Source organism: Zootoca vivipara, chromosome 7, assembly GCF_963506605.1.
Source record: "Zootoca vivipara chromosome 7, rZooViv1.1, whole genome shotgun sequence".
Lineage (NCBI taxonomy): Eukaryota > Metazoa > Chordata > Lepidosauria > Squamata > Lacertidae > Zootoca > Zootoca vivipara.
In genome coordinates this window covers 81,714,886-81,730,364 of record NC_083282.1, presented here as the reverse complement: position 1 = coordinate 81,730,364, position 15,479 = coordinate 81,714,886, and the positions used below count along the sequence as shown (strand labels likewise).

Sequence of the window (15,479 nt, the reverse complement as noted above, 5' to 3'; positions counted from 1 at the left end):
CTCTTCATAGTATGAACGACTTACATTTCTCTAAATGTTAAAATATGGATATGTTGCTTTTCCAGTGCTCTCTGTTCACCACTCCTATATTTACACTGCATCCATAAAAAGAGCCCTGGCACTGCAGAGCTGAAGACTGCATACTTTAACCCCTGTCATCAACCAGGAAATTCAGGACCACTGGGAGGTTCTGCCCCTTGCCTCCTAGAAATAGCATCTTGGCAAACGGGAGACCAACATGGTCCCATTCACAAATCAAAGGAGGAGCTGTCGTCCCCCACTCCTGTTCCTTGTCTGAAATAACATTTGGCATGAACTGCCAGTTGCCTAGGAATGAAGAAACAAAATGGAAGGACATTCTGGCACCTTTCTATCAACTAATGAAAAAGGAAACATCAATTCGTTTTTTCAAGGGGAAGGTCACCCTGCCCCAAACTGGATAAAAATGCTCACCACTTTGTTCTGGCCCCGAAGAACTGTTCTGCTTCTCTCCTTTTCTCTCCACTCAGATGTTCCTAGCATGCTTTGCCCTTTTAGTTTATACATTTGGTGGCAGGACCTTGTTTCTCTCAATATGAGCTGCTTTGGGAGACAATACCTGTTTTAAAAAATAGATAAAACTACAACTTGAATGAGGATTGCTCATTAAGATCTACATTGTGGGGCTGTGATTGCCTATTACAGTGTTGTTCAGAGTTTCCTGCCAAAGAAGCCTTGTGTGTCGCAGAACATTCTGGGAAGTGTTCAGTGATACACACTCCATTCACAGGGCAGTAGCAAGACTTGTTGGATCGCATCGTCACTTCACATAAACAGAGCATGCCCTAAGGCTGCACATTTTAAGGTATCACTGAGAGCAGCGAGCAAGCTGTCATGTGGAAAAACCTCTTTCCACTCTTAACTCTTGTTAAGATTCCGAGAAACCCCAGGATTTCTTAGGAATCAGAGATAGCTCCTGTGGTTTTGTGCCCTAATATTCCGACTAACCTTTAGAATACAGGTTTAGACAGCTTCAAAAATACTACCAACTTTTTTAGCCACTGCTGTAGCTCAGGTGTGGGAAACCTTTGGTCCTCCAGGTATTACTAAACTACAACTCCCATCTATACTTGCTAATGCTGTTGGGAGTTGTAGCAACTTTTGGATAGTCCCTCCCATCTAGTACCAAACTCCGCCCCTCCATATGTTTTGGACTACAATTCCCATCATCCTTGACCACTGGTCCTGTTAGCAAGGGATCATGGGAGTTGTAGGCCAAAACATATGGAGGGCTGCAGTTTGGGGGTGCCTATCTAGTAGATGGAGACTCTATAAAGGAAAAGTCACAGGACATGAAGTACTGAAACGACACAAGCTGGGTCAAGTGACTTAATCTAAGTGAGGAATGGAGTGCTGAGTGATCACAACAATGAATTTTAATCTAAATCCTGGTGCGTGTGCAAAGGAGGCAATGAATAAAACAAGAACACTTAATTATCCTCTGTTGTATTAAGTAATGAAGTCTGTTGTGGAGCTTATGATCCACAGTCACAACACTCACACTTAGCTGTCATTTGTAGCTAGAATGTTGAGGGCAATGCGAAGGGTCGCTGCACATAAACTGCATATGCCATATCAGAGAAATGTAGAATGCTATATATATTATTATTATTTCTTGCTTTGAACAAGTCTGTTGGGTCTAGGTCACCTCTCAGTATATACTTAAAGGAGGGGAAACACCTGGGGAATAAAGCTAATTGCTGCTTTAAATAAAAAACAAAACATTTAACTACCAGAAACGTAGCAACCAACTCCCTTTGGCCTCATTTGTTATACCTCATCTTGCTTCTGTGGGTAATCTGTGGTCTGTTTTCAGTTTTAACAATAGAGCAGAAGAAACCGAGAAGGAATTTCAGATAACATTGGTGTATTGATGTCTGAATATGATACTGCTGTCCACATTCTTTTGGACCAAATGTGCAGGTTGTTCTCTAAGGCCAATCAGGGGTGCGGGAACTACAAATATTAAAGCCTTGAAAACAAAGGTATTTACTTGAAAATAAGAACTGGTTTTCGGTCGTTTCAAACAAGTATCACTGGGATATAGAATTTAAGTACAAACATGCTTATTTGGACTCTATGTTTTGATTCATGGTGCAGCCCTAAACACAATTGACAGGCAATCATTTTGGAATATTATCACTGCTATAGATGAGACTACTGAAGGTTAAACAGTTTGTGGATTAGCACTTAACTTTCAACAACATTCCTTAATTGTTCTTTTATTTCTGTGCCATCCATGGCAGTGTTTTCAGAGAAGACTGGCAGATGAAATTGAGCAGACTCATTCATCCAACTGTTACATGTCTATGCTTCTTGGATTGCTTTCAAAATTTCAGCCTCTATATTTAAGCAAAAAAATTACTCTAATCATGTCTATTGACAAGGAGCAAACATGTGCACAACACCTCCTTGATTATACACTTATGAAAAACCAAAACTATCATTGCAATGAAATGCCAGAAACAACGTGAAGGACGCTACCATATACTGTACAGAACTTCGCTGCACATGGCAGAACAGATTATTAGCAAACACTAGATTAAAAATGCACTGGTTTAAAAGGCCATAACTGTAATACAAAGAGACAAACCCACCATCGCATTAAACCTTACCATTTGAACCTAAATATGGGACAATTACTCTTAAACCTGATCGACAACACTCCTGTATCCCTCAGGACCATGCTGGTGCCCTCCTATTGCAGTTCCCATTTCCCAGTAGGTCTGTGATCAGGAGACCACGAAATCCAGTTGTGTGCAGGCAACAGCAATACCTGCTAGTCGCAATGCTCAATAGGGATCTGTAAGCCTGTCACAGTCTATCCCACAGCCAGAGCTGTAGGAACTAGTCTAATAGTTTTGGTGGTGGTAGGGAATCCTACAGAGCAACTACACTGTGTAACCTCCTGACCTCCAGTTTGTCTAGCGTGTTTATAGCCATCTGCCAGCACAAGGGGAAGAGAAAGGCGGCTATGCCAGTCCACCTGGGACATCGGTGGTTCAGATACTTCATCTTGGCCAGTTTCTGCAAGCTTTTCGACAGGTAGGACTAAGCACAGCATCACAAAAAGGCTCCAGTGGATGGGACAGCTGCCTCAACCTGCCTCATTGGCCTGCCTGGAAAAGGTTTAGAGGCACTGAGCAAAGCAGGAAGATATGAAGCATGCCCAAAGTATTCGATTACACTGGAATTCCCCATTTTACATCATGATTCCCTACTTACTGTAAGCTGCTGCAAATCGGAAAGGAAAGCTGAGTTTTTAAGAGTTTCTTAAAATAAAAAAACAAACAAACCTAAAGTCAATTACATGCTGCTGCTAACTTCCGTGAGGTTATACTGGCTTCAATTCAACCTTCTCAGCTCAGCAAGGTCATAGATGGGCTGGAAGTATACACTTGGGAACCTTTTGGCACAGAAGTCTATGAGAGCTTGACTCCATGAGGGCTTCTTTCTTCTTTGGCGATCACTTGTAAGATTCTCTTCCATAAACACAGTTTTAACAATGAGTCCATAAGTGACTGTGGGGGCCAATTCTGGATCCACACGTCCTTCCACAGTGGGGACATTGGTATCCGGGCTGGAGTTGTTCATGCTGTGGATTTGCCAAGCGTGCCTTCCTCTTAGCACGTTTCTCCCTTGCATCCTGAGTTTGAGTGTCTTCAAAGCCCATGATGCCTTTGTTCTCCACTGATCAGAAAGATAATGACCTTCAGAAATCTAGGTCCCTGAGGTTGAGTTGATACTACCATGCTATTACTCAGCACAAAAGGGCTTACCATTCCCATATCATTTGAAGGCTATATTATGACCTTCTTAATGCTATTTGTTCTTTTGCCTTATCTCCTCTTGGCTTCATGGCGGTACAGTAAGTTACAAAAGGAACTATGAGATAATCATTATCTAGCAGGAGACCTCAGTCTATCAGGCGGCCTTGAGGAATGTCTCTTTTCTCAGCCTCCTTGCTATACTCTTTCCACCCCCAGCCCACATTCATCTGCAACGTGGGAATAATGTCAGTCTCCTTTACCAAGCTGTAGGAAAGACTGCTGCAACAAAAGTCCCCTCGTGAGCGTGAGCGGTAACAAGCCTCAGTTAGCACCTCAGTTTTAAAAGCCTTCACATTCCAGTGCTGGGAGAGGAACAAAGTCAATTGCCAATGAATCAGCCCAAGTCTACATAAAATTCAAGTTCCACAGAGCATCCTCAGTGACCAACCAACTGCTAAACCTTGGGTGGTTTGCACCATGGTTGAAAGGTGAACATGCATCATGTTGGTGTATGGGTGGGGCTGTGCTGCTGGGAACTAAGCAACCGTTTGGCCTAGCGTAGGAGTGATGCACCAGCACACTGCTTGGTCATAGTTAAGCTTAAACTTAACTGGTTTAAAGTGAGGTGCAAACCAGACATTTCTTTAAAAAATACTTGTCAGTTTTAAGAATTCTGGAACACTGGTGCGTTAACAGGAATCAAACCTATGTAACTCTGAAAGTCCCAATTCAGAGAAAACTTACATATATCTAGTCCATTTTATATCTCACATTTCTTACAAGTAGCTCAAGATGTTTAGATTTTCCCTCCTCCTCATGTTATGTTTGTAACAACTTTGGGGAAGTAGGCAAGAGGTGGACCATTTTGACTGGTGAGATACTGCTCTTGCAAATTTAATAAATAAAACTGATGGCCACCTGTCATGTTTGATCTAGTTGAGATTCCTGCATTGCAGGTGGTTGGACTTGATGACTCTTGGGGTCCCTTCCAGCTCTACAGTTTTATGATCCTATGATATTGTTTATATGATTTTTGTGAGCCACCATAGGAGGCATTGTAAACAGAGTCAGCAGGAAAATGTTTTCAAACTCACACTGTGACTTTGTGTCATGTGCATTAAGGAATTTTGGGAGGAATCTTCCCACACACAAAAATTTACCAGAAAATCCAGGAACCATTTTGATTGTTCTGCATTTGATAAGATCTTGAAGAGATGAATCAACACATCTGCTGGCCCTTGGATGTCGGGCACCAGATCAATCAATCAATCAGACTTTATTTGACCGTCAGTCAGAGATAGGGCACCAGATCTTGACTTTCCGGGAAACGGCGTAGTCTTCAGATGAACTGACATCAAAATGCACACTGGTGTCCGATAAGAGAGACTGATTCCATCACAGACTGAGACTGAGAAGCTTTGGCAGACCTTCCCTTCCTACTTAGCGCAACTACTCTTTCCCCTACGCAAAACCTAAGATAAAAGGAAGTACTAATGTTTCCAGAGGGTTTTAAGTTGTTGTTGGTCACACTGGAAGAGAGTCAAGTTTTAAACTCTTTGTATGGGACACAGCTCATGTGCATGAGTCATTGGGCAAAGCTAACTTTGTTGACCCCACAGTCCTTGCTCATTTGAAAATATGCCTATCAGGGTTTAATGTACAGGGGAAAGATGAGAAGAAATCTTTGGCATCTTTAACCCCACATATGTGCATGCCTAGCTTCTATCCTGCAAACAAAACCATAAAATACACAAGTGGGATCTGCATGAAAATGGTGTAGTGCAGGGGTAGTCAACCTTTTCATATCTACCACCCACTAATGCATGTTTCTTGATGGTAAAATTTCCTTACCACCCCTTACTGCTTGATGGAAGAATTCACCTTGTACCGCAGAAACCCCTACCGCCCACCTAGAATCCTGAAACGCCCATTAGTGGTTGGTAGGTTGACAACCCCTGGTGTAGTGCACTACATTCCCGTTCAGGATGCTAGCCAGCCAGCCATGCCTTCTTTTGAGATACTTCATTCCATCCACACATTTGTTGTTTAGTCGTTTAGTCGTGTCCGATTCCTTGTGACCCCATGGACCATAGCATGCCAGACACTCCTGTCTTCCACTGCCTCCCGCAGTTTGGTCAAACTCATGTTCATCGACACATACATCCATATTTTCCATTCCCCCAACAATAAGTCAGTATTCCATGACTACTGAGTATGCTCAGTTCTAACGGGGATGTGTTTCCTCTGCTTAGGGATCTTTCCCCACCAACACTACTTTGTACTTCTGCAAACCTTGGGATCCCCTTGAACCTGCTGAACCTCTTGGACACAGATGGTGCCATTTGGGTTACATAAAGATCAGCATTTTAAGAAAGAGTTAACTATTAGTACAGTATATAGGATGTGAATAAATCTAGTTAATCTGAATTTCCCCTGAATTCCAAAATGGGTAAGGACCAGGTGCGACTTGTAGACATTGAACTTATTTGCAGAGGACAGTAGGCAGAGGTAGAAGAAGGCAAGGCTTGTTTTCAGAATTTATATCTCATCTTATCATTATGAACACTATAAAACCATTATCCATGAAACAATAAAAATGCAGCAGAAAACAGCAGAAAAAGCAGACTAACAGTAAAACAAGTGATAAAAAATTATGCTCAAGAGGGAGGACAAAGTAATTAAGTGCCATAAAAACTCAAAGGGAAAAGATAGTGTTTGCCTGGCGCCTAAAAGGTACTAACCATGGCACCAAGCGAACAAATCTTGGAAGAAAGCCTCACATTTTAGCCACAAAAGCTGTTAGCTGTCCACCTAGCTTGAGAAGGAGGGTGGGCTCCAGAGAAAAGCCAGTGAGAGATTTTTATCTACTGCTGGGTAACAGTGGGCAGGTAGGTTTGAAAGGCTGGACTTGCGGGGTGAATACATTAAACACACACATTTGCCATTTTTGGAAACTTTTTCAGGCACAATTTACATTATTTTATCATCAGTCATGGGGCTCAGATATATAGCTGTGTTAAATATGACTCTTGCAAATTTAGTTTTCATTTAAAACAAACACTGATCAGGATTCGCAGTAGAAAGCTGAACTTCTACGAGTTATAAGATAATCACTGCACAAAGATTTATTGTTACGGGCAACATGCCCATTGCTATATAATACAACTATTGATGTTCCAACAGTCTTTGAAGCTCATAATTCCTTTTCCATATCACTTAATAGTCAAGTGGGCCCCAACAGAAAGTGGCACAGCAAACTTGTTTAGGCCTATTTTAATGTTATATGGCTGCCATGAACAAGGAAGAGAACCAGCACAACTGGAACAGCAAGCTCTGAAAGGAATCAATACATCAATAGATCCGTTTCTATTGACTTTTCAACGTAGCAAGCCAAGAAAGCATCATTCTAACAAAGTCCACAGTATTCCTGTGGTAGGACTGGATGAGTCACTGCTGGCTTCATTTTGACATGCATAACAATGACTTTTTCACATTACTTTACAAAATCACAAAGTTGCAAGGAACAAAAGGTCATTAAATTGAACCTATGACTGCCATAAAACAAACACAACAGACCTCACCCTAGACCCACCTTCTCACTGACTGATCAAATAAGCTAGGGAAGTGGTTCCCAGTTAGGGGTCCACTGACCCCTGGGGATTTGCGGAACCCACCCAGGGGTTCCGCGGCACCACCCCCTGCCAGGGACTCACTTAACTTGTTAATTGCACAGTGAAAGCCACAATGATGATCCCCAGTACCCAGCCTCTGCTGTGACCAGGGCCTGCTTGCTGGCAGGGAGAAAAACTTGTGAAAGAGTTGCTGGATTGCAAGTGAACTAGGACTGGGCAAAAACCTCTGACACAGTTTATTAGGGCTCTTGCAATTGGAGGAGCAAGGGGGCAGTGAGGGGGGTGGAGAGAGAGAGAGCAAATGACTTGCTCCACAGGGCAGGTTCACATGTTTATAATTTTAAAAAGGTAAGTGATCTCTTCCCCTTGCTCTCTATTTTTTAACTGAAAAGAACTTCTAATTGCTTTCAATGACTATCAAGTTTAGAGGACTCTCCCACTGCTTGTACTGTAGTAGGGTTTTCAGTGAATCTTGCTTTTGAGTTTGGGATTCATGTCTCATCCTGAAAGACCAACAGGGGAAATAGCTAAGCAAATTGCCACTATGATTAGCACAACAGCTCACCCTTTGATGATTTAGTTTATTGCTAGGGCACTGTCTGGAAACAGGCAATTTGTGATAGTATCACAAATTTTATGGCCTGTTTTTTAGTATACCTAAAAATCCTTTGCTGATTAGGGGCCACCCCACATTTTCTTCAAAAAATTGCTTTGCGCAGATAACTACCGGGTACAATAGAGTTATCAAAAATTTCAAACGCAGGGGGTACATGGCCTGGCTTTTGAAAAATAGGGGGTACTCAGTAATAAGCTAATTGGGAACCACTGAGCTAGGGACACCCTAGCACAGCAGTACCCGAGTGCAGCCGCCAGGGGCTAAATAGCTTATACAGGCATTTAAGCTATGAAAGCACCTGCACACTGTTTACTGTTGTCATTATAAAAAGAGTCTAGTTACAAAATGGTGCCCATCACACATGTTATGTAGCTGGCCAGCACTTAGTACATTTCTCCACTGGAGAAACTCGAAATGTGTCAACAGAGTACATAGCTCTACAAGGCTTGGGAAAGTGAGCCGTGCCACAAACCACACGCATGGGCAAAACTCTCTAAGGACCACTAGCCAATCTTCTGCCCTGGGGAAAATTCATTCCAACTTGAAACATACTTATCTCATTTCGACTTTAGTCGTGAGTAAGTCAGAGACTGCTGCTTTATGCAAAGTGAAATCACCATGCAGGTCTCTCTGATTTGTTTTCTTTACTTAATGGCCTGCAGCTGAATTCCTATTTAAAAATATATACTCAACCATAGATGCATTTATGAAGAATATCTTACCCTGAAACTAGTGATTTGTGCATTTTTGCTACCACAACCTCTGTTGAAAGACTACTCTTAATCTCACTACAGCTTCTTCAACTTTCAGTTTACTTTGAATCCTTTACTCACATTATCACAGGGATTACCACTACAGTACATCTGTTTATAAAAGAAAATTCTGACTTAAACCACGGTAGGCGGCATAGTGGAGAATAGACACACATGAAAAGGAAAAAGTGGAGAAAGGAAACACATGGAAAGCCTGCAGAAAATAAAAGAAAAACGTGTTCCACAGCAACCAACTAAATCAGTGTTCCTCAAGCTGTGGGTAGTGAGGGTTCCTTAGGAGTTCCTTAGGAGAGTGTGGAATATTTGTAAAGAACTGCACATGTCTTATTAGTAATCAGCCCTTGAACAATAAGAGCTTAGGGTTGCCAGTGACGTTGGCCACTGGGAGTAACTGAAAGGAAGGAGTGGGGGCCACATGTTATCTTAGGCTAGAGAGAAGATGCAACGTGTGTATAGGAGATGGTCAAAATGGGCTCCAAGGGCCACAGGATTCAACTGGCAACAGCAGTAGTATGGAAACCACATACCATAGGAAACTGCCAACAATACAACTAGTTTTAGGGAATTCAAGGACCTTTGGAATGAAGGAGGAAGCAAGTTCACAAATAGTCCTTCTTAAAGAATGGCCTATTTAGATTCCTGCATTGGAGGCAGTTGGACCAGATGACCCTCAGGGCCCCTTCTAACTCTACAATTCTTATGATAAACATAATCCTAAGAGACAAAAAGAAAGACCAATTCTTAGCTCTGAGGAGACGGAGAAAATGAGATGTTATTCTGGTGCACAGTAAAAGGATACCCACTTGAATGACTTCCACCAGTCTACTGAAAACAGAAGCCCAAAGTCCCCCTGGATTAAACAAATTGTGTCCTCTCTTTGAATGCACATGGACGAGAAAACCAATAGCTGCAATCTAGATTCTAGTTATGCATGTTTATAACACTGCTTAAGTCAGCATTGGGGAAGTATCTGGTTGTGGGACTGATTAAGCCCACCAGGCCTTCTCAATTAGTCCACCAGGTCATTTAGGCAAAATCATACCCATCTGTCAGCTGCCTGATGTCATATGACATCAGGGGAAGCACAGGTATAGCTATGGTTTCAAACAGTGCTAAATTCAATGTTTCTTTGCAGCTGCAGGTTGTATTCTGCACTGTTTTAATGTACCGTAACACATTACCCTGTTGCAGTGCTTTCAGCAGGGATCAGATACACTCCCTACCCACCTGCCAAAGTGGCCCCCAGAGAGCAGGGCACTTCTAGATCTGGCCCTCTGGACAATCCAGTTCCACAAACCTTGCTTAATTCAAAGTAATTTTGGGCTGGGATGCAGCACAAACACATACAAGAAAGGGGGGAGGGGAGAGAAAGGTACAAAGCTTACCTTGTGGCAAACTTCAGTTTTAATTTCTTTGAGAGCGCGTTCAGAGAAGACACAACCACAGTTGCGTAGAAAGCAAAACCTTGGGCAAAGCAGAGAGAAAATGATGTTCAGAGGTTAAATACAAAGGCAACTATGAAGCTCCAGACAGCTCTAACTAAGACTGCAACCCTATGCACACTTAACTGGGAGTAATTTCTGAGTAAGCATGTATAGATTTGCTGTAAGCAATGGGGTGTAAGCTAATTGTGGCTAACTTGTATTAATTGTTTTAATGGGACCCAGGCTGCAGTCATATGCACACTTAGTCTTATCATACTCAGTGGAACATAGAATTTCGAGCGTATATAGGATGAGCTGCACATTCGAACTAAATTTAGCTGGATCAAGGCCAGAATTTATAAGCAAAATTTTTCAAGTAATACAAGAATGCAAAAGAAGGATAATAATAATAATCCATTTGTTACTGCCATTTGTCCCCAGCACACAATGTGTCCCAAAACACCCCCATGTGGTTAACACAGGAAGTGCATATTATGCTACAAAATCCTCATTCGTTACTGTAGTAACAACTACAGTGGTGCCTCGCAAGACAAAATTAATTCGTTCCGCAAGTCGCTTCGTCTTGCGATAATTTCATCTTATGAAGCGCAGTTTGCCGCAGCAAAAAAAAAACAACGCAAAAAACTTTGCCTTGCGAGTCACCAAAAACATCGCAAAACGCTTTCGTCTTGCAGGTTTTTCGTTGCGCGAGGCATTCATCTTGCGAGGTACCACTGTATCCCATTTCAGTAAGCAAACAATAAAAGCCAAGCAGTTGCTGTCACACTACATTAGTTTTACAGATACTCAGATTTCATAGGCTTTTCCATATTCTTCAATGACATTAACGCTGATAAAACTTACAATATGCAGGCCTTTAGACTCTTCCCTTGATACTCAAATAAGGTTTGATTTTTCTCATAGCAAACAAATTAATGTGTCTAGATTTTGATCATTAATCCTGAAGGCTTATGTATGCTCATTAGGAATTCCTAATGAGCACTGGGAGAGAGATACCTCTGAGTAAGCTTGCACAATATTAGGGTACATGTGACATATCCGCACATCATGCTCCTGTTCAGAGCCCCACAGGACAGCAGCACACTGTGATTCCACTCCCACTTTCCTAAGCAGCATGCCCCATTTAATTCAGTGGAATTTAGTTTCTTTGAAAACTTGCTTAACCATCTAAGAATTTTTCTCCATCACACAGGATATTAAATACTTACCGATGTCTTCCGTTCATTTCCAACCCAACTACAGGGCAAATGAAACGTGCACTCTGGATGTCATCATATTTATCCCCTTTTGTATTCCCCTTGTCACCAGTCCAAGCAGGATTGTCTGAGAGATTTAACTCTATGACGTTCTGAAAGGAAATAAAAGTCTCTTACACAAGTTTTTAAATGGAAGCAAGTTGAAATGACCTCCTGAAATAATGCAGTTCTTCCCTTTATCATTCTATATTAATAAAACCATTTGCAAAACATTCAAGGTTAAATTCCTACTCCTGAATGAAGGTTTCTTTTTTTAAAAAAAAGCAATTGAAATTAATTGCTTTTCTAATCATAGATCTACTCAACTAATACAAGCCTGGTTAATTTCTAAAATAGCAACTCATCTGATAGAGACAACAAGACACAGCAAGCAATTTTTAAAATGTTGGTGCTTAGGCACTGCATAAGGTAAAGGGACCCCTGACCATTAGGTTCAGTCATGACCGACTCTGGGGTTGCGGCGCTCATCTCACCTTATTGGCCGAGGGAGCCGGCGTACAGCTTCCAGGTCATGTGGCCAACATGAGAGCAGCACATGGAAACGCCGTTTACCTTCCCACTGGAGGTAAAACCTATTTATTTCCTTGCCATTTGACGTGCTTTCGAATTGCTAGGTTGGCAGGAGCTGGGACTGAGCAACGGGAGCTCACCCTGTCACGGGGATTTGAACCGCAAGCCTTAGGCTCTGTGGTTTAACCCACAGTGCCACCCGTGTCCCCTAGGCACTGCATACCGAGCTTTAATTGCCATTATTCTGTTATTACTTTTTAACAATTTAATAGAACTACGTTAAGCATCAGAGACACCACAAAAGTGGGGCTCTCTCGCTTGCTCTGCCCAAATATATTTTAATGTAAGAGAAAAGAAAAAGCAAAGAAGGGACTACAGGAGAAAACAAGGAGGCCAAGTCATGGGGTAATGCAGAAAGAATGAGACTGAGAGTTGTTCTTAAACAACAGTAAAAACTAGGAATCCATAATTCCATTTGTCACAGCAAGATCCCAATCCCCTTATGGTGAATATCATGAGCCTTAGGTCTTCCTCATCTCCCAGGAGCAGTACTATGCTTCTGAGTTGCTTGGAGGGGCTCTGAAGCATAGTACAACTTGCAGTGAACTCCAAGCAAGGGGCAGGGGGCACTTCAGAAGCATAATGCAAGGTTGGGGACAAGCGCCATAACATGGGAAGGGGCAGGGTTCTGTGACCAGTATTTATCAAGGCTAGGCAAAATTTGTTGATGCCTCACGAGATCCAAAAAGTTTTGAATATAATTTTAAGAAAGAAGAGGGAATTGCCTTGATAGACAAGGTCATTTTGAGTGCAAGGAATATGACAGAAGCAAGAGCAGACCAATAGTCAGCGTACAAAAAAGGCATGAGAAGATGCAGCATATAAAGCAGGCATAGGCAAACTATGGCTATCCCTAACAGGACCAGTTTTAAGGGATGATGGGAATTGTAGTCCCAAACATCTGAAGGGCTAGAGTTTGCCTATGCCTGATATAAAGATTACACTATGATTTTTTTTAAAAAAACTAGAAGCCTGCTAGAGAAAGTAGGAGCTTCAATGTTTCATTAAAATCAATAGGATTTGTATTAAGGAATTACTGTATACAAAATAAACTTTCTCTGAATTATGCTTAATAGTTGTAGGCTCTGATATCTAGAAACGTTCAGACAGATCACAAGCATGTGAATTTACCTTAATACTCTTGATGTGAGATGCTGCTTCGACAAGGACTTTATCGGAAGATTTATCCAGCAAAAATTCAATGATTGCATCTTTGTTATATAGTCTGTAATAGAAAATATACTGTAAAAGTGAGTAAATTTCATGATTGCAATTTATTCAGAAATTAATATTGTTTCACTGAAAAGGAGTTTAAAAATGTAATCCTACCTGCCAAGTTCACAAGCGACTATAGGCCTGCTCAACTTTTCTTGACTCAGAGTGCAGTAGTACCACTGGGCCACCAATTCTGCATTTTTGTCAACCTGAGGAATACATAAAATTATTAACATTTTTTGAAAGAAATTATTAAAGGAAAAAACTTTACAAACATCTTCCATTATGCTTTCCCCTTCTATGTGAAACCTACTTTTCCTGAAACACTAGTTTGAAATGAGTTGAAAGAGCGTTGATGATCAGAGCTTTCTGGGGTTTTTTGACCCAACATAAGCAACTGGAGAAATGCTTTGGGGCAATTTCATTTTAAAAAGAAAAGAAAAAGAAAACCCTCTGGGAATGGAAGAAAATCACCCCCAAATTATTTTCTTTGTTTTGTCCAAGGTTGCTACGACAAAACAATTTCTGAATCTTGTCTTTTAAGATTGTGTGTCAAACATTTTCTCACCAGCAGTCTGCAGAGCAGTCAGAAAGCTCTCATGACACAGCCCAGCCTCAAGGAAGGAAACAACCCCGAGAGAACACAACCACCAGACAAAAGGGTAGAGAAGAAAAAAGTGTGCCCCCCCCCCAATTTCTTAAATGCTGACAGGGCCCTTTTCACTCAGTTCTGCCCCCATTTTACCTTCTATGATAATGTTCTATAATTCATGTTCATGAGCAGGTTAACATCACACAACCCACGTATGATCCTTCATGATGAGCTGCATGAAGATCAGCAGCACCATACTTAACATGCGGTTGCAGTGAAGTAATATGTTAAGTCAGGGGTGTCCAGCTCCCAAGAGACTGCAATCTACTCCCACTATAAAAATACTGGCAGTGATCTACCCATTGGATTGACCAAAGTTGTTGAGATTTTTTTTGGGGGGGGGGGAGAATAATATAAGTTGTTGAGCTTCTTCTGGGGAGGCTTCAGCAAAGTTGTTTAGCTTCGCGATCAACCTGTTGGACATCCCTGTGTTAAGTCATGTTGAATGTGTCAGCTTCTTTTTTGTGTGTTTTCAATTGTTTTTGAAAGATAGAAGGGAGGGCTGCTGCAAGTGCGAACCCTCCAGAACAGACCGCATCTGTTATTGAGATGTGCAATAGGAGAGTAACCAGGACAGGGAAAGCGGAATGGTAAAACAAGGAGGGGTCTGACGGGAAGCACCAGTGCTTATCAGCCGTTCAGAAAGAGGGATCACTCCTGCAAAAGGCGTTATGTTTTGTCCACCCACTCTCTTCCGTTGTGGCAATGGTTTCCCAAAAGCTTAGCTACCTCACGGCAGCTTCTGAGGCTGGGACTACCCCGCCGTCTCCGAAAACCGTATTTCCCTTGGCCTCCCAAGGCCTCAGCGCGTCCTCCGGCCCACCCTTCCTCGCAGCTTCTTCTACCCCACAGGACCAGAACCAAGGCCTTTCCTGCCCTCACCTTCTCGATCTTGCGGGGCCCTTTCACCAGCTCGTGCCTCTTTGGGATCGTTCCCCCGTCGCAACCCATTTCTCTCTCCCTCGGCGGCTACTCCGCCGCCCCACTTCCGGGTTCCTCCAAAACAAAGGAGCTTCCGGCCGACGTAGGCCGTCTATTTCCGGCGCAGAACGGGAAATGGGAGGGCGAGGGGCGATGACGTAGACGGCCGGCGTTGCTAAGGGACCCTGGCAACCAGCAATACGCTTCCCGTAATGCTTTCGGTGATTCGCTGCGGCTGTTTTATTTGGTGCAGCCGAAGCCGTTGCGAAAAAGATAAAAACACGTGAAGCAGAATACAATAAAACGCATTACACATTTAAAATAGTCGTTGTGAAAACCAGACATTCTGTCAAAGAGTTTTTGCTCCCTTGGAGGATTTAACTTGCCATTCCCACAAACATTTATCCAGGCCATTGCAAATTTAAAGTACTGTAAGAGCCTGGCCCCAAAGCGTGTTTGCATCGCAGTAAAGCTGCAGTGCAGTCCTAGGCACACTTCCTTGAGAAATTGTACCAAACTAACTGGGATTCACTTTGGAGTAAGCAGCGCATAGGGTCTGGATGTAGTGCTGCTGCTGTTGGGTGCAAAGC

At 42.4% G+C, this 15,479-nt stretch overlaps 1 protein-coding gene across 1 annotated transcript in view; it reads right to left on the bottom strand.

Moving 5' to 3' along the window:
• RTF2 (replication termination factor 2) overlaps window positions 1-14,999 on the bottom strand; it is a 58,740-nt gene extending 43,741 nt beyond the window's left edge. The window contains exons 1-5 of the mRNA XM_035124364.2: window positions 14,851-14,999; window positions 13,431-13,525; window positions 13,233-13,326; window positions 11,484-11,623; window positions 10,216-10,294 (exon numbers count right to left, since the gene is read on the bottom strand). Of these exons, the coding sequence (XP_034980255.1) occupies window positions 10,216-10,294; window positions 11,484-11,623; window positions 13,233-13,326; window positions 13,431-13,525; window positions 14,851-14,919 (477 nt within the window). The 5' untranslated portion in view covers window positions 14,920-14,999. The remainder of the gene's footprint in view (window positions 1-10,215; window positions 10,295-11,483; window positions 11,624-13,232; window positions 13,327-13,430; window positions 13,526-14,850) is intronic.
• Between the last annotated feature and the right edge of the window lie 480 nt (window positions 15,000-15,479).